The sequence below is a fragment of the Lygodium microphyllum genome, chromosome 18 (assembly GCF_053477565.2).
Source record: "Lygodium microphyllum isolate KBCC chromosome 18, Lygodium_microphyllum_v1.1.10, whole genome shotgun sequence".
Lineage (NCBI taxonomy): Eukaryota > Viridiplantae > Streptophyta > Polypodiopsida > Schizaeales > Lygodiaceae > Lygodium > Lygodium microphyllum.
The window spans coordinates 84,098,537-84,119,246 of record NC_141152.1 but is presented as its reverse complement, the minus strand read 5'-3'; the positions used below and the strand labels follow the sequence as shown (position 1 = coordinate 84,119,246).

At 39.9% G+C, this 20,710-nt stretch overlaps 1 protein-coding gene across 1 annotated transcript in view; it reads right to left on the bottom strand.

Annotated features, from left to right (window-relative positions):
• Positions 1-20,710, bottom strand: part of VPS11 (vacuolar protein sorting 11) — a 56,760-nt gene that overhangs the window by 23,025 nt on the left and 13,025 nt on the right. Inside the window, exons 3-5 of the mRNA XM_087698943.1 lie at positions 7,254-7,424; positions 6,474-6,803; positions 4,541-6,361 (exon numbers count right to left, since the gene is read on the bottom strand). Of these exons, the coding sequence (XP_087555069.1) occupies positions 4,541-6,361; positions 6,474-6,803; positions 7,254-7,424 (2,322 nt within the window). The remainder of the gene's footprint in view (positions 1-4,540; positions 6,362-6,473; positions 6,804-7,253; positions 7,425-20,710) is intronic.

Below are 20,710 nucleotides of genomic sequence, written 5' to 3'. Positions count from 1 at the left end.
GCTCTAGTGGCCCAGGACCATGATGTTAGACAAGAGGTACATGCCTCATAACCTATTTTCCAGCGGTCTACTAGAGATAGATATCAACTTGATCAGTTTGCACTCTCTATGGATTATGCTATGGTGACAGATACCGGTGTGTCTCTTACCTATGATGAGGTCATACGCAAAGCTGATAGTCACTTTTGAAAGAGGGCCATCCATCAAAGTATGCCTCACTACAAAGAAATCATACGTGGAATTTGGTTTCTTTGCCTAGTGGAAAACATGCTTTGCTATTCAAGTAGATGTACAAGTTAAATAATACCTCTAGATGCCCCAAGCCAACCTCTAAGGTCAAATTGGTTGCTAAGGGTTTTAAGCAAGAGTATGGTGTTGACTTTAATAAAGTCTTCTCTCCTATGGTCAAGATGACTACCCTATTCTTAGTTTTGGCTTTGGTTGCACAACTCGATCTGAACGTCTATCAAATACATGTCAAGACAGCTTTCTTACATAGGGACCTTCATAATGAGATTTATATGCAGCAACCTCAGGGCTACGAGGAAAAATACAAGGGACATCTAGTGTGCAAGTTGAGAAAGAGCTTTTATGGCCTTAAGCACGCACCTAGAAAATGGTACCACAAATTCGATGCTTTCATGTATTCACAGGGATATACCCATAGTGATATGGATCCATATTCATACATGAAGAAGGCCCATGATGGCAGCCTTATGATTTGGGTACTCTATGTAGATGATATGTTCATTGCTAAGAAAGCTCATGATGAGTTGGATGCCTTGAAAATTCAACTCAAGAAGAGCTTTGAGATGAAGGGCATGGGATACGTCTCACATATTCTTGGGATGCCCATAACGCACAATCGCTCTAAGGGTCTTCTTTAGTTGTCACAAAAGGAGTACATCCAAAAGATTCTTGAGTGGTCTAATATGCAAAATGTTAAGCCTATTAGCTATAATTTACCTTCTCATGTGAAGGTTAGTTAGGCCAATTGTCCACAATCTGATGAGCAAAAGGCTGACATGACCAAGATCCCTTATACATCTGCAGTGGGCAGTTTAATGTATGCCATGATAGCCACTCGTCCTGACATAGCATTTGCAAGAGAGTTATGACACACTATATGGCTATACCTAGTAGGCTGCATTGGAATGCCATAAAGGGTATCATGAGGTACCTTAAGGGCACTACAGATATGTGTATATGTTATGTTGGCCAAGACACGGGATTCGTGGGATACACCGACTCTAATTATACAGAACATGCAAATAGTAGAAAGTCCACCTCTGGTTATACCTTTACCTTTGCTAAAGGCGCTATTTCTTAGATGTATAGGGTGTAAAAATGCATGGCCCTATATTACAGAGGTAAAGTTTATTGCAACCACTGAGACTTGCAAGAAGGCTCTCTGGATAGGCCGTTTGGTTGCAAACCCAAAAATATAATATACAATAACTTAATGCCAAATCTCACTAAACTTTACTGAATTTTTCCAACTTCTGCAACAACCAAATCTGACTATCATAGCAAATTAATGTTGTTGTACCACATGTTATCTGCCTAGGAATGTGTGTCGGGTAAAAGGTCCAAACTCCAATGAAATTGAAAAATGTTATATCTTAAGAGTCCAAATTTCTGCAAAAATGTTGCCTTGGGATGCATACCAATAGTGTACAACAACTAGAATCCCCCTTGTGATGCATACCATAGCCAAAAAACTAAAAAGCCCTAAATTTCTCACACTGATTTTGAAGAAGTTGCGCGATGTTGAAAATTTCAGTGAAGATTCACGCACAGAAAGTCGAATCGGACAAAACTCCTAAATTTTCTCAAACAAATTTTGAGAAATTTTAGAAATTGAAAAAGTTAGCCAAAAATCCCCGAATCTCTCGGCATGGAAAGTGAGAAATTGAACTTTTCTTTAAAATTGGATATGAGATGAGCAAGATGGATGAGAAATTACAAAATTTTTCAAAAACCCCTAAAGTTAGAGAATTAGGGTTTTTACATTTTTTCCTAAATCTACAGAAAATGGCGAGCACAGCTACAAGCAAGGTTGAGAAAATGGCAAGTACGGTTGAGAGTATCACGAGCAAGGCAGAGAGAGACTGTGTGCAAGGCTGCCGTACAAGACTGTAAGTAGGCTAAAAACAGCAACACCACCTCCTTCAAAATAGTAACTTCTCTTCCAAAACAGCAACTCCTCCCTTCAAAACAGCAACTCCTCTTCCTTTGTTGACTAAGTGGAATTCACATGGGTGGCACCAACAAAGTAGTGGAGAGACTAAACCCACGTATCTAACTCTAATACTAAATGTTGGAAATCATAGCAACCAAAAACGTCAGAAACATTTAGAGACGAAATGTCAGAAACGTGTTTTGTAAGTTTCTTTGAAAATGGGGTAAAATAAGAAACCCGGATTTTTTTACATAGGGATTTTTAATCATTTTGACTGGGGAAAGAGATTCTAAATCTCTATGGAACTCTCTCTTAAACAAAGAATAGCTAATTGAGCTTGAGTGATAATAGAGTCAATTGAAAATAATACATTATACATTACGTATCCATGATCCATTATTGACTTGTCACTTATGTCAAAGTTAGTCTTTGGACAAGCTATACTATGACTTAGAACTCAAACATTATGATTCATACATATCATACAAAAAAAATTGAAATTAACATATAAATAGCCTATCTATAATATAGACTGAGTCAAGTTGCAACATCATGATTCTCATTTCAAAACGAACTGACAAAATGTCAAAATGAAGAATGAATCGTAATATATCATAAATAACTCATAAATGAGACTAAAGTCGTATAATATTCAAACCTTAAGACAAGAATAGATACTAGATTGACAAAGTCCAATAACTAAACAAAATCACAAAAAAATCAATCTCTCATCAAAAATCTTGAGCCCTCACGAGTCATTATACATCATTATCATCATGTTTAACATTGCCCAATAGTTTTTGTCAAAAAAACCATCTTTTGGGTTTCAACTCACCAAAAAAAAAAAAAAAACGCCCACATTTTTTACTCTCAAACATGTTTCGTACTTTAAGAAACATTTCGAAAGTTTCAAACTCAAAGAAACGTGTTTCTTAGCTGCTATGTTGGAAATGGAAGAAGAGAGTGTGTATGAGTGAGTCCACATGACACAATAAGCAAGAGTGGACAATAGTTCCACACTCAAAAGATGCAAGTGCTAGAATGATAAAATGAAAGTACAATAGGTCTTAAGTTAGACCTATCCCTAGCTCGACTGGAGCTAATTTAACTTTAGAATTAACTCTAGAAGTGGTGGCACAACTAATTGATGTAGTTGCGTTCAAACTACAAACCAACTAACTAAAACATTGGACATTGCCATAGAATTGGCGAATTCTAACACGACCAAGCTCTTGGGCACACAAAGTCATACTTTGCAGGGAAGAGATCCTCAAGCCACCTATCCAAGAAGATTTGCGGCAATATAACAGCAGCTGTCTTCTTTCCCTCCTATGGAAAGCAGTCTTAGCTCCACCAATTAATCAACTACTCTAGAGGAAACCTCTTCAAAATCAAGGCACAGAAAGTTGCCCACACAAAGGGCTATGCCTCTAGTAATCGACTAACCGCAACCTTCACTATCTAGGAACTGATCCCCAATTAATAGCACACCACTTAGCAACAATTTGTAGGCTCATTATTTACACAGCGGAGAGGCCATAACGTGACAATATTACCTTATTCAATAGAAACAATGGCTCTCAAATTTCACTCACCAATGCACTTTATGGAGTCTGAACCCAGTCTCAAACAGCACTTCCAATTATTAGACTACATGACAGTGTGGTACACAAGCATGCACACGCACACAATTTTGTGAGATCATTGTTTAATATAAATAAATCATTAGTGTACAAAGTAGATATTCCTCAAAGGACTACACAAAAAATGTCGGAAAAATGAGGCTAGGCTTCAAAAACTGTGTGCCTAATTAATTCAATAGGGCTATGTGCTAAACTGTGCATGCTATCATGTGGGTTTTCCAGTGGTTAAGATTAGTTCATGCTCATTACTAAAAAAATCTGGAATAAAGGAAGTTTTGCTACTCCACAGTCACAATTATGTGACCTATCAAGGCAGTTTGGAAACTGGAGCTTCAAAAGAATATGGTAGCAAATGTTTTGATGGCCTCTTTGGAGGAAAAGATCTACCCTACACATTGGTGTTTTCCAAGCCAATGAATAGGCAATAACAATCTCATGAGGGTGGACAAGAACAAGCAACGCCAGGGTTATAATGCTCTCAAGAAATGCGCACAAGCAATTCAACATCAAGGAGACTCCCCAACGCCACTCAGTTCCTCAATCAACAAGCTTGTTTTAGACTATGAAGCATGGAAACATATTCAAATACACTAAACAAAATGACAGAAAATATGGTACACTTGTGTGTCCAAGAAAATACACAATCCAAAACACGCATGTATAATATGCATGCCCAAATAAACTAATGTGGGAGAGATGAAGAGAGAGCTTTTACCTGATATTTGTCAATTGTTTTCTGGTCTTCATCGATGAGTTGTGACATCTCTTGAAATTGACGAGATATGTAGTCTTTTACTACTGCAAGTGTGAGTGTCGAATTTTTGGCTAGTGTTTGCAAGACAACAAGAGGAGGAAGGAGATTATCCTTTTCAATGTACACAAGAACTTCTTTCACTTCATTAGAACAATCCTCACCCCTCTCACCAAAGTACTGCAACACATCAGCCCACAGGGATGAATCCCCACCCCTGCTGGAATCACCAAGCCTCTTACAACAGGAAATCAAACCCTGATAATCTTGCTCTTGCATATAACAAGCCATAACTTCTTTGTAAAGCTTCATCTTTTCATACAGAAAAAGAAGACCATCCCTGAATTTATGCATTTCACATAAGACAACTGCCAAATCAACATCATAACGAGGATGTTGCTCATGTGGACCCCATCCACTTTTGAGTAAAGCAAGCCCTTTCATAAGCCGATCTTTGTGGTCTTCCTTTGTTTTGACCCATGATTCTCCTGCATCGATTTCTGTCTTCCCTTTACCACCTTTTCTAAAACTAGACTGTTCTGAAGAATAATTGCTTCGTGAAGGCAAAGTAGCACTCATACTCTTTGCTCTATTTAGACTTGAGTGATTTGATTCGTCCTTTCTTTCTGAAAATCGAGATAGAATTGGAGCAGAAAGATCCTCGGAAAGATATAACTCTATGAGAGTATTGTGTATTTCTACATGAGCTAAAGAATCCTTGACCTTATCGACATACTGCTCTAGAAATACCATCAGCCATTTGGGTCGATCAACAAATATGTGCACAAAATCCACGGGTGAAGGCAAAATGCCTGGTACACCATTGCTATGCACTCCATTTTCACCAACACACAACTTCATCAGTATATCGATTGTTTCAGATGGCTTGTGAGAGACAAGGATTTTTCCATACTGTTTCAACCTTACAGCAGCCTCATACAAAGAGAGGCTAGAAATATACAACAAAGCTTCATCATATCCACCTAAATCTTCAAGCAAAATCTTTAGATACCACTCATGTTCCCCTGCCTTTTTCGCAACATTGAGAGCATGATGATGGTACCCTGCAGCACGACAAACCTTCACTGCTGTCTCCACGTCGAACCGATGCTCCCCTCCCACTCCATCTTCGCCTTTCAGAAAATCATCTAATTTTGTTACAGCTTTCAGTTTTGTGAAACAATTTATCAACAGAGTTGTATGATCAGGAGTTGCTAAACCCTTCTCATGAAGCTTTTCCAAGTAGTTTGTCAAGTTGTGAATTCTTTGTGCATCCAAAAATTTCTGAATTACATACGAAGGTTCAAGTTGCCCAATTGTGCGAATGTATTGAGCCATTGCTTCATCATAATCCTGCTTCCCATATAAATGATCACCATATTTGCGAAGAACTTCAGCTGTTGCAGCTGCATCCTGCTGACTCTGTACCAAATTGATGGCAACCGTGTAAAGACTTTTACGAAAGAGCACATCAAGTTTGCTCTCCATGTCTTTTTCCCCTAAACATAGAATTTTATGGTCGTCTGTAAACATGATGATGTTACCCCACTCACAGAGAACATGTGCCACATTACTAATGGGAGGAGAGCTGTATGCAATAAACCTGTTTTTTAAGTCATATACGTTGAACACATTTCTGTTTGAGTTTTTTGGGTCTGCTATTACAAGTAAAAGATATCCCCTAAACCAACCAACAAAACTTTTTTCCCCTTCAAAAGCCCAGCATGGGCCACGCCCATCAGCATTGTAGAAATACACTGCCTCAGGACGTCCAACTACAAGATCCTGGCCAACATGTTGGATACGAAGAATTAAACAACCATTAGACACAATAGAAATTTATGGAAATAGCAATTAGACAAAATAGTAACATTTGACATGACAGAGTGTTACAAACCTGATTGTCACTCATTGTAACACAACGCCCCTCACAGCCAAATTGGTCCAGCATGTGCTGCTGAGGATTCTGCTCATGCATGTTGAAGCGGGAGATTGAATGCCTAGTCACAGCAAAAAGCTGTCGTGCTTGACCATCAACACGAAATCCAAGCCCAGTAACTGCAGCAGATGGAAGACTGCCACCTTCAGAAGAATCCACAAAGAGTTTCAAGCGCCCCACCCCTCCACGTACAACCTCCCCTTTTATATAGTATATATGCCCAGTTTCTAGCCCTATGCAGATCAGTAGCAAAGGAGGTGCATCCTCAAAGACCAGAAAGGAAGTAATCTGCAAACATTTTGCAAAAAAGATTATCACAGAATATGGTAAAAGTAAAATGAAAGACCAAAAATGCAAAGTACTTGGAAAGGAACTACCCCTTCGCAGACTGAAAAAGTGAAAAGGGCACCCCAAAGAGACCACATTGTAGAGGGTGCCCTTTCACAACTTATTGTTGATGTGCATCAAAAAACGACACCCAAGCAATGGAAAAACATAAGAAGCTGGAATAAGCATACAACGGTCCTTTTATTTGCATTGCTTTTTGTAACCAAGCAGAACCCATATACATTACAAAAAATAAATCTGGGAAACAGGTCAATCTCCAAGGCTGGCCGCTCTCAAGGGAGATAAATTCATGGAGCTTAATACACAGTGGAACTAGAAAATATAATTATCTATCTTATCTCCCCGTTAGAACATAAGACAAAAAGAGAAGACCTTGTTTACACCACTAACCTTTGCTTCTGGGAATTTGTCTGAAAAAACCTGTAGATTCCTAACACACGATGGACCAGATGTGCTTGGACCTTCAGGCTGAATCTTTTCCAAATCAAATATCTTTAGATAAACTGTGGAAAAGTTGGGCAGGGTTTCATCTTCCCCAATCGTCACAAGCACATTCCGTTGCTGCAGAAATACAAAATGAGTATTAGATATATCCGAAACCAAGAAGTAAATACACTCATGAAACAAAAAGACATAGACCTAACTCTGTACTTTTCACTGGAGCTAACCTGACTGAATTCCTTTGTTAGACTCATTAATCAAAATGCAATTTAGATAGATACTATATAGCAAAATACGGATCTGTGTTACCACAACAAAGGTATTATAAAAGCCCATGCTAAAGCCCCTGCTACCATTAGGTGGCAACATGGGAATATTCCCGAGAAAGATAAACTGAGATACAAGAATATAGGTGCAAGAACCAAAGTAATCAGCGATTGACCATGCACTCAATGACCCAAGCTGAAAGCATAAAATTCACATAAACTGAAAATGCACACTTTACCACTTTAATCTTGGACATTGGACATACGGTTGGACCCAAAAATGGTGCCCCTTGCAATATTTATCTTAAACTGCAAATGGAAGGAGTGCGCTTGAGATTCTCTGATCTCCTCCACTAATCCAACTGCCTCTTGCTGTAAAAAATGATCAGTAACCCTCCAAACCAATTTACCCCTTGGTTTGCTCAGGGATTGGCCTTCACCCTGCTCCTTGAAAGACAAATTTAGCCCCAAATCTCATATTGGCTAGCTAGTCTCTTGAATCTCCTTAAAATTTCTCAATTTCAGCTACCTGAATTCAAGTCCTAGGCCCTCATTTTTTTTAGCACGCATCTCAAGGCAGTTGTCAAAACCCTAATTTCTATTGTAAATTAGGGATTACGACAGAGATTGACTGAAATCTCTTCCTTTGATAGCTCACACTGCTAGAATATGCTGAAATAACTTGAGAGATGGCTAGGGATTGAGAAAGAATGTTATAGAGAGAGAAATTCTATAGTTTCATCACGAGAAACACTGAAAAACTACTACTGCCCTGCTCAAACAACCATGGAAGCTGTCACCTACAACTTAGGACCACCAAACAGACTGTTGCCTCATCCTATATGCTATCATCTATACCACAAGGACCTTGGGCTGCAGTCACCTGCTCCTTGAGGGCTCCAATTTGTTCTCACTTCCTTGGTGGTTACAAATCACATCCGGAGTCCCTCCTTGCTCTCTAATAGCCTCCTCCTCTCTCACAATCACTAGAATAGACTCCACAATGCCCCTAAAAACGTTCTTTTCACTTGGATGGGCAAGTTTTACCAAGTGGTACCCTTCTAATACCATTTTTCAGCATTATCTAGCTTAATAAATCAATTGTCAAAATTTTACTTTTGATAATTAATTTCATAATTATTCTAGTGCTCAAAAATTTAATTCCACAAGCCAATAATTAAATCGGCTAGGCTAATTTGTCTTTCCAAGTATCCTTGAGTAATTATTGACCCTTAGATTGACAATAAATAATTAACTAATGCCGAGCCTCTCATGCCACAACTGGCATTAGTGGCCAATAAATTAGTATACGCCAAAATTTGACACCGAATACCACCTAGTACCTGTCATGCATACTTTATTACAACTTTTGTCTTTGGCACAAAAAACTGCATCCTCAAGATCCTTCCTTGTTAACATGAAATAAATGCCATGTATATAACATGTGCTCAACCACCTTGCACATTTGATTAATAACTTAATCAAATGTTATTAGCAAGATTAAAGCATCTCAAAATTTCACGTCCCCGTGATAGAACTCCCCCTTGAAATCCCTACAACCGTCCTCCATTGCACTACACTATGCCAAAGTAAAAGCATACTACACTAGAATTTTCGTGAGGCATCAAAGTCACAACATTGGTCGTTGTCCACCCATGCCATATGCCCCAAATCTACTGAAATTTTCCAACCAGCATAAACATGATATAAATCTGAAATACACTCCAGACTTGCTATTAGAAACCCATTGGATGCATCCATAACTCATGTTTCTCAGGTGTTCTAACTTCACAACCATAGTAAAGCATATTCTTAGCATAAACCATGGCTACAACTATCAATGGCATTTACTAACATGCTTCTGTCCATGGAACCAGCTGTAAACCATCGAAAATTGAGCATAAACTGATCATCAACTGATCGCTTGCTGATCTAAGAACTGATCGTAAACTGATTGCAAAAACCAATCAGTAACTAATGCAAAGACTCGTGCAAAATTGATCCCAAAAGTGACCATAAACAGTCCTCACACTAATCAAAGATTGAGCTAAAACTAATTAGAAGCTGATCTCAAAAATGAGTAAAAGCTCATGCCCAACTGATCATGAATTGATCCCAAACTGATACAAAAGTAGAGTCTCACAGCCGTGGTAACCACCATACTCATCTGCATACATCTCACAGTGATTAGTATGTTGAGTAATGACCCCATGGAAAACATACAGTCAACACAGTATCTTGGATGCATGCTGAATACATCCGAGATCCACTACATACAAGAGTTATCCACAATTGGAGGAGTAGAAGTACTACCTCCTCCTTGAGCATCACACAATACTGTGGGCCCCTTCTTTGCTAAACTTGATTGAGCCCGAACTAAAGTCGGCTCTAACTAAAAGGCATCTCGATAAAGTTGCAACAATTGAGGATGAAGCCAAGTCATCCTCTTCCATCCACTTTGCATCTATTGTTGAAACAATGTTGAACCTTCACCAAGAAGCATTTGGAAACTTTACCTCTAACTTTATTTTCCTTGAAACATCCACTAGGTTGTAGGTCTTTCTTTCCCTTAAGCATTACAATGCTTTATACTTTCACATTGTTGCAATTCCAACTAAACTAATAAGCAACATTACATTCAATTGACTAAATGCATTAGCCCGACTTAAACAGCCCCAAAACATGCTTAATTAATGAAGAAAACCTCATATTTTAAAAAGAAACATGATCCTAAAGAGTTATTGTGTCCCACATGCATAACCCTAATTTGCGTGCCCGAAACATTCTACAAATAGACATGTAGCCCACCATTCCCAACAATCTCATCTTTGCAAGTTTCAAGAGCTATATCTCTGCTGCCCACACCCCATTCGCAGAGACATCGCAGTCAAAGCTTCTGAAACCGGCCTTCCTTCCATGGATGGGTGGTAAATCCCTAATTACAACTTAAGTACAGCAACAAACAATAAATGCAAATCTGAAAATACAAATTTACCTAGTGATCTTGGACAATGCACATCCGATTGGCCCCAAAATTAGTGCTCCTTTTGGTATTTCTTTAGCTTTATTGAAGAAAAATTTGATTTACAATGAGATTCTCCCTATCCCCTTTCCAATCCAAACTCCCTTTGCTGTCCAAAGTGACCAACAATCTGATTTGCCCCTTGATTTGGGCACTTAATTGGCCTTCATCCACTTCATAGCTGATGGAAATACCCCAAATTCCACCTAAATTTAGCTGAAATTCACCTTCAGCCCTAAAAAATCCAAGACTTGAGCTTCCAATTTCTGGCACACTTCCCAAGGCTGCTGCCTAATTTCTCCTGTAAATTAGGAGCGGCCCTAATTTCTCCTATAAATTAGGGTTTACAGCAGAGAAATCTGCAATTTTTCAGCCTCCAAGGGTCCAAATGCTAAGATCTTCAAAGCAAACCTATGAAATGGCTGGAAGATGCGAGAGAAAGATGGAGAGAGAAAATTCAAAGTTTTGTCGCAAAGAATGACTGAAAATCGGTCAAATGCAGCTGTTCCCCTACCACAACAGCTTGTAGATGTAAAGAACTGAAGAAAATCAATCATTTACTATTGTTGCCCTATCTCAACACCCTGTAGATGCTGTCACCTGCTGTTAATTGGTCTTCTCTTGCCCCTAGCTACCTCAGAAGGTCCTCCAATGGCTGCAAATCAGACCACCAACATCTCCTCCCTCTCTCTTGCAGGCTGAATACACTAAAAATGCATCTCTCTAGCCTCTAAAGACGTTTTTCAGTCTTGCATGGGCATTTTTGACAAGTGACAACCTTCCAAAATGGTTTTTTCGATTTTTCCAGTATTATCCATAATTAAATATTAATTTTCAGTCTTTAAATACTGAAAATTAATCTAATAATTATTTCGATTTTCAAAAAAATAATCTGACTAGTCAATAATTAAATTGGCTAGGCAACTTCCATTCCCGAGTGTCTCTACGCCATCTTTGACCATCAGATTGGTGTTAGGTACCATTAAATGTCACTTCTCTAGTGTCACCAAACTTGGCCAAATGAATGACCTAGGCCAACAATTAGCACCAGGTACCACCAAGTACCTGTGCAGCATAACTTATAGCAAAGTTTTACCTTCGACATCCCGTGATTTTCTCGGGTCTCGGGCTCGTAAATTTACTCTAAACCCAATTGCACCTCACATGTGCAACATTTACTTAATCATGTGATTAAAAATTAATCCACATGTTAAGTGAGGTTTCAAAAATACATCTCCTCATGACAGCTTCCACCTACTACCATCTGGCACATGATTCTAGCCTTCCTCGCATGTTTGTACCTGTCACTAGGCACCAAGAGCTACGCCTACAATTAAGTCCTATCGCCTATGGTTGGATGTTCTCACCACCTATTGGCAACTATCGCCCTCATCTTCTCTCTTCTCTGAATGCTGTGTTTTGGTTTTTTGGCTGCCACCTTGACATTCTCTCACCACTGTATGTTGCATTTGCACCTAACAGTTGTTGTGCAGATTTTCTCTCTCCTCAAGTACCTGCATTCTCTCTCTTGCACTACCATCTACATCAAATCCAACCTTCCTTGGCTGTATTTGCTAGTGTTCAATACTCGAAGGTTGCCTTTGCTACGATTCAAGATCCGTTCGGAGTACAACACACTCTACAGCTCGTAACCTCTATCTTGATTCCAAAGATAGGAGACTTTATTATTCCTTGGCTGTATTTGCTAGTGTTCAATACTCGAAGGTTGCCTTTGCTACGATTCAAGATCCGTTCGGAGTACAACACACTCTACAGCTCGTAACCTCTGTCTTGATTCCAAAGATAGGAGACTTTATTATTCATTGTGTTCATTATCTCTTAGTTACCCTAATCCTAACCCTAATTATGTTATGAGTTTATGAGCCTGTACTTTGTCGTACAATTGGTTTCATGCTTTTTGTATTAGAGTATTTCTTCACATGGTATCTCTTGGCCTTGATCAAAAAGCTCATTCGCAAAAGCAAGAACAACAGAATGGTCAGATGACTTTAAACACATTCATAACACCGCTCCAATCTCCACAATCAAACATGGACAAAAATGGTCAGGAGTGGGCCTCCCAGCTTGCTATTGCCTGATCTAACATGGGCGGAGAACCATTGAACTACCATGGAGTCCACAAACCATATCACATTTCTGCCATTGAGTATGATCTCATCCTTAAGCATAGGGCTTAGCAAGAGGTTAAAGGTAGACCTAAGTTTTCTCCTTTAGATTCAGTGCACAGAACTAATGATCTTGCAGGACCATCAGAATCTCCACTACGGACCAGCCATCTACACATGGAACCTGGCTCAGATTACACATCACTTCCACAGTACTTCTTATCTCCAATGCCAGATACGAACCCTATTATTTCAAACTCTATGCCAACTAATTGTCAAAAGATGACGTACCAGCGAGACAGTAGGGTTTGCGAAGAGGAATATGGAGTAAACTCGATAAACATTGAGAAGAGAAGAGAAGAGAGAAGAGACTCTGATGAATGGAATGATGAAGATACATGCTAAAGAATGCTCGTGCAGCAAATACCACTTGGATAGTGTCCCTCGTGGGGAAATTGTTCACTTGCCCAAGCGCCCTAGTACAAAGATGATGAAAACATGCAATGCATAGGAGGAATGTCGAACTTTGTGTGGTGCTGAGAACCATAAGGATATGCCCGTACTCGATCTCAGGAGTTGCCTCCATGCTAACCAAGGGACGAAGAAGATTCACCCTATAATCTGAGAATACCAAAGGAGACCTTTGAAGATAGTCAGGAAACTGGATGAGTTGTAGAACCCGAAACTCAACCTCGCGAGAGAAGCCACTAGCTCCATGACTCCATGCCGGAGAGAATATGAAGGCCTAGCCACCAAGTCACTGTTGGGGACCCAAGGGCCCCGATCTAGGTAGATTCTCTAGATCCTCGGTACGAGTAGAGGAAATGACTGCTCAAAGGAGAGCCACTCCTCGAAAGTGAAAGGTGGTGGTGTAAAGAACTTCATGGCACATAGGGTCCCTCTCTGAATCGAAAGGAGTAAAAGTAGGTGTTGGGTCTAAAGGCCCTTTACGCGCTCTCCCGTGTATATATTACTTCACACATGTGAACCCACCCTAACCGGTGTTAAGTGTACCGTACCCCAGATGTGAACCCACTCTAACGGGTATAAGTATACCGTACCCTAACTATAAATACATTCTTTTATTCTTTGTGTGCACCACACCGATACACATCTATCCGATAACTCACTCTTACTCTATCACTGTCAAACATTGTTCAGCTCTGAGGCATTGAACTCCTCGATCATTGTGTCTACTCTCAACTCTCAGCTCTCTTTCTCTATCTACTTCCTCAAAGCCAATGGCTCACACAAGCAGGCAATCGGTCTATCAAGCCGTTGAGGAGTAGACGAGCAGGCCAAGTAGGCGACTGACTGGTCAAGCGACTGGTTGGGTGCAGGCATCAATAGTCGAACAATAGTGGCGACTAGTCCAGTACAGGCATAACGGGCGTCAGACGGACTAACGACCACAGGCGACTACTACGCAACGCTGCTGCGTGACCGGACTCGAGGTGACTGCTGCGCAACAGGGCTGGAGGTGACTGCTGCGCAACAGGGCTGGAGGTGACACTGCGCAACAGGGCTGGAGACATGCAATGAGACAGAAGGCTGCCACATGACGGGCAACAGGGTGTTCGGCTGCACAAATGACAAGTAGAAGATCAATGGACCATTTTTCCTTAATTTACTTCACCTTATTTTTCCCTCTCTAGTGGGTGTTTACACATACAAGCACAAAGTGCAAATCTGTGCAAATCTATCTCTTAAAATTTGAGGCTTTTCCAAATTTTGGTGCTTGACACATATTACACTGATCTCTGGACCATAAATTGCAAACATTGAGTGCACAGGCCTCAAAAATTTTGGGGATTCTCAAATGCAAGTGAAATTTTTCCTTGGTTGAGCCAATTTCTTGAAATTTGTGCACTCTTGGACCCTGAAATTTGGGGCTTTTGCAGAAATCGTGAAATTTCTGCAACATTAGCCCGTACTTGATGCTCGGGAATATGTATTTATGCAATTGGAGCAGATTCACTGCAAAAATTTTGGGGCTTTTCACATTGATGTATTTTTGAGTCGTTTTGAGATTGGACAGTGAAATTTGCAGCAGATTCACTGGTGAGTGTAAGTCTTTTGAGTTTTGGATGCTTCAAATGTTGAAAAATGGCAGCTTCTCTTGGTACATGAATTGTTGAATACTCATTATGCAGTGAAACAGTGGTAAATACAGCATTTGGGTCATTGCATTTGGGAATTTTGGTGATGTACTACTGAGGTGGGAGCTATCCTTAATGCAAATATATTAGATTTGATTCGTGCATATGTTGTAATCAGTTGAGATTGAAATTTGCAATTAAACATTTGCTTCTTGGACACCTTGGAAGTACAAGAGTGTATACTTGCTGTTACAATTTAGAAACCTTGCTATTTGCTGAAAGCATTCAGCCCTTTATTGCAATTGTGAATCGTTGAAGATGACTGGCAGTGCATCTACATCTGACACAAAGAACCTCTTTGAGATTTGTAAGTTTGACGGAAATGGTTTTGATCTTTGGAAAGATCGTATGCAAGGTATACTCTTTCTAAAGGATTGTGATGATGCTTTAGAAGAACATAAGCCTGTTGCTTTGTCAAATGAGGATTGGGCTAAAATGAATAAGAAGGCCATTACTTACATTAAAATGCCCATCACAGATGATATCTTGGTTGATATAAAGGGACTTGATACTGCCTATGTAGTTTGGGAGAAACTCAAGGCTACTTATGAGAATACAACTCCTGTCAATCAAGTACATCTTATGCGGAAGTTGGTCAACTTGAAGCTTGATGAGTTCAAGCCTACCTTAGAGCATTTGAATGCTTTCATTGGTATTTTGAATTAGTTATAGGATGCAATTTTTGATCCTAAATTGAGGGCTATCTTCTTTCTCATAACCTTGCCTGATTCATGGAAAGCATTGGTTGTGTCATTGAGCAATAATCCCAACTTAACATTTGATGGTGTGCATGGTTCTATTATGAATGAAGAGATTAGACGCAAGGCAAGTGGGAAAAACAATGGATCAGCATACAATGTAAGAGGAAGACTTGAAAAAATGTATAATGCTGCAAATGAAAACAAAAATCGCAGCAAAAGCAAGGAAAAATAGCAAGATGTAACTTGTTATCAATGTGGTCGCAAAGGGCATAAAAAACCCGATTGCTTGTACTTTAAAAAGGAACAAGCACGTAAGAAGCAAGCTAATGCAAAAGGCAAAAAGAATGACAGGGATGGCAGCTCTACCCCTAAAGAAAGAGAAAAAGTAAATGTGGTATCTAGTGTTGTTATTGAGGAAATAGAATATGATAAAGATGCTGATTTGCTGGTTGCATTTTCAGATCCACTTGGTATCACAGTGGAGTACATATATATCACTAAAATAGATGTGATAGATGCTTTGTTGTAAGCTCATGATGGTTTGTCACAATCGTAGATTGTTGGCAATGGTGCTTCTTTTCATGTATCTGGAGTGTTTTTCTACCTATGCAAAAGGTAATCTTGGAAAAGTCTACCTTGGCAACAATCATGCATGTGATATTGAAGGAATGGGCACCATACACCTGGCTCTAGAAAATGGTCAAGAATTGATTCTTCATGATGTTAGATATGTACCTAGCATCAAGAAGAGCTTGCTTTCTGTTGGGCAGCTAGACAGCAAAGGTTGCTTCACTACTTTTGGTGGTGGTATGTGGAAATATAGAAAGAATCTATGCTTGTCACTAGAGGTGGTAAAAAGGGGACACTGTATTATCTCTACTGCAAGGCACTTCCTTGAAACTTTGTTGCAGTTACTGAAGTACAATCACACATGGAGTTATGGCACAAGCGTCTTGGTGGACACATGAGCCACAAGGGTTTACATGCACTTTCTTCACTACTTGAAAGAGTTGATGTGAAAAACTCAAAGCTTGACTTTTGTGATGATTGTGTTCTTGGTAAACATGTAAAGAGTCCATACTCTCATGGACCCTCTAGGAAGGCATGTATCTTGGATTTAGTCCATTCTGATGTTTGCACCATACAAATAAAAACTCATAGTGGTTTCCGTTATTTTGTGTATTTTATTGATGACCATTCTAGGAAGCTATGGGTCCACTTGCTTAAGCAAAAAACTGAGGCATTGGATGCTTTTAAAAGGTTTTATACATTGGTTAATACTCAAAAGGGCTTAAAGTTAAAATGCATAAGAACAGATAATAGGGGAGGGTATGAGTCTAAAGAATTCAATAAGTTTTGTGATGAAAATGGGATTAAACGAGAGCTTACAGCTCCTTACAATCCATCATCTAATGGTGTGGCTGAGCGAATGAATCGCACGTTATGTGAGAAGATTCGGTGCATGCTGTCCACAGGTAATCTCTCGCAATCATTTTGGGGAGAGGCACTTAAAACCGCAGTGCATATTTGCAACCGATCTCCACATCGTGCACTTGAAAGTGGTATCCCTGAAGAGGTTTGGTCTAGCAAACCTGCTTCATATGACCACTTAAGAGTCTTTCGCTGTGAATGCAATGTACATGTACCTGTTGATGGCAAAATCAAACTTCATATGAAATCTCATAGAGGCATATTCGTGGGTTATGGAGATGAAGGTGAAATGGGCTGTCAAGTTTGGGTTCCAAGCATAAAAAAGGTGTTACGCAGAATTTCAGCATGATCAGTTACTAAGCAGCCATCAACCACTGAAAATTAGGCTCCTTTTGATGTTGATTATGACAATCAGCATATCATTATTGAGCCAGATGAAAATGGGCAGCAAGGGGAGGCTGAACATCAGCTTGAGCACCAAAATCAGCATGCTGAAAATGAATTACAGCAGCCTGAAATTGTATTACAGCAACCTAAATATGCAGTTCAACAGCCAAACAATGAGGTCATTGACATTCCCTTGGATGTGGATCCATTACCTAATAACACAAATCATTGGGTAAGAAGTTCTACACATGTCAGAAGATCTATAGAAAGATTTGATCCTTCTTTCAACTACATTTTGCTCACAGATGAAGGTGAGTCTCTTTATGTATAAAGAGGCCTTATCATGTGAGTTAAAGAAAACGTGAGAGCTAGCTATGCAGGAAGGAATGAAGTCATTGTATTAGAATGATACTTGGGATTTGGTTGCATTGCCCAAGGATAGAAAAGCCATCCCTAACAAATGGGTCTATAAAATCAAATGTGTGGATGGCAAACCCAAATACAAAGCTAGACTTGTGGCTAAGGGCTATACACAAAAGGAGGGCATTGATTTTCAGGAAGTGTTTTCTCATGTTGTCAAAATGACCACTCTTTAAGTGTTATTTGCCATTGTAGCATCTATGAATCTTGAAATCAGATGGATGTTAGAACTACATTTCTGCATGGTGATCTGGAAGAAGAGTTGTATATGAAACAGCACAAAGGCTTTGTTATACATGGAACGGAGCATTTGGTATGTAAGCTTAAGAGAAGCTTGTATGGTTTGAAACAGCCTCCTAGACAATGGTATAAAAAGTTTGATGCCTTCATGCTCTCACATGGTTTTAAAAGTAGTGCAAATCACTGCTTATATATTAAGAAGGCTGATGATGGAAGCCTTATTATACTTGTGCTTTATGTAGATGATATGCTTATTGCTGGTAAGCATAAAAGCCAGATTAATGCATTGAAAAGACAACTAAATTCAGCCTTTTCTATGAAGGATTTGGGTGCAACTGATCATATTTTGGGCATGCATGTAACACGAGATAGAGAGCAACAACTCTTACTTCTCTCACAAGAAAGGTACATCAGCAAAGTACTTGATTGTTTTTCTATGGCCTCTTGGTGTACCTTTTCTACCCTATCTTAAACTTAGCAAAGTAGATTGCCCAAAAGATGATAAGGCAGCTAGTACTATGAAGGGTGTTCCTTATGCTTCAGCTTGTGGTTCACTCATGTATGCTATGGTTGCTACTAGACCTGACACTGCTTATGCAGTGGGAGTTGTAAGTAGGTTCATGTCAAATCCTGGCAAAGCACATTGGAAAGCAGTGAAATGTATCTTACGGTACCTTTAAGGCACACAAAGAAAATGTATTTGCTATGGCAAGGGTACGTACGATCTGCAGGGGTATTGTGATGCAGACATGGTAGGTGACTTGGATACTCGCAAGTCTACTAGCGGGTATATCTTTACCTTGACGGGTGGGGCAGTTTCTTGGTGCTCTAGATTGCAAAAAATAGTAGCACTCTCTACCACCGAGGCTGAATATATTTCAGCCACTGAAGCTTCAAAAGAAGCAGTTTGGCTTGGTCATTTGGTCAAGGATTTTGGGTTTCCTACCAAAACACCTATACATAGATGTGATAGCTAGAGCGTTGTATGTTTGGCTAAGAATACATGTTTCATACATGTACCAAACATATTGATGTTCGGTATCATTTTATCATACAGGTTCTGGATGATGATCTAGTCACCCTAACTAAGATCAAATCACAAGATAACCCTACAGATGTTCTCACTGAAAGTCTTGCAGAGTCTCAACATGAGCATTCATTAGACTTGTCAGAGTTGGTTAAAGGTTCGCTTAGAACCTTTAAGTGGGAGGTTGTTGGGTGTAAAGGCCCTTTTATGCGCTCTCCCGTGTATATATTACTTCACACATGTGAAACCACCCTAACGGGTGAAGTGTATCATACCCCACATGTGAACCCACCCTAACGGGTGTAAGTGTACCGTATGTTGGGAATAAAGGCCCTCGTGCCTTTTAATGTGCTCGGGTGTGAACACACCCTTAGCACTTGTACTTACACATATATATCTATCTAAAAACCTAAAGAGGTACACTCATCATTGTACCCCCAAATCGTGTACACTCTGCTTTGCTCTCTCACACTCTCTCTGTCTCTCCGTGCCTAAGTAGCACCTATTGTCTCGATCTTCGTGCCGACCTGTCATCATTACAAACTAGTATCAGAGCTGCAATTAGGACATTCGTACTTCTCGGAGTTCGAGCAGAAGCTAACAAGCAAGCATGCATGTCGTGAGGTCGTTTTCTGACCTGACAAGCAGGTGTGAGGCAGTCAATCGTCAGGCATCTGACGTGTTGCCAATCGGACAAGCAACTGGCGGGAGCTGCAGCGGTGGCATCAGATAGCACTTTCTCTTCAACGGGACCAGACGGCACCTGTAAAGCAGCCCACGAACGAGTTGCACAACATGACAGGGTGCCAATCTGCATATGTGCTAGCGAGCTGCACAAGCGACGGGACTGGTCACGGCCTCCACACGCAACGGACCAACTGGCGAGACTATCGACACGCGATGCGATGGCAAGTACCAGGTGGCGACCGGCACGACGGGTCCGTTGACCTGTCATTCAACATTGTTTTTTCCTTCAAAATCCCCTTTTTCTTAAAGTTCCCCTACCTAGGGTTCACACGCGGAGACACAACACAAATACTTGTGCAATTCAAGCTTAGAAATTTGGGGCTTTTCCCGAATTTGGGGATCTTAATGCAGAACTGGACAATCTGACTCAAAAATTGCAAAGTCAGTACACATTTGCTCGGAATTTTGGGGTTTTTTCACATTTTAGTGAAATTATTTCAATTTCATTGAAATTAGTGCATGCAAGACTTGGAAATTTTGGGGATTTGTCCAGATTTGATACAAGCAAGATGCAACAGTGATATCTGTCTCAGAAATTGCAAGAATTTGTGACATTTTGCCTCCAACATTTGGGGCTTTTCATGTACATGCACAAATTGGGCTGAAATTAACCCAATTTCTTGACATTGATACACATTGGACCCCGTGCAATTTGGGGCTTTTGTAGTTTGGGCAAAATTTGTGCACCATTTGGTCATTTTGTGTACATGCAGGTTCAATTCCATGTAATTTGGACATCCAACACTTGGAAAATTTGGGGGTTTTGCTGAAATTGCTCTATTTTGGCAAAATTGGCCTACTCTATGCATGACAGAGAAAATGCAGATGTGTGTTTGATGCTTTGAGCACAAAAATTTTGGGGCTTTTGACCGTGCGTGTC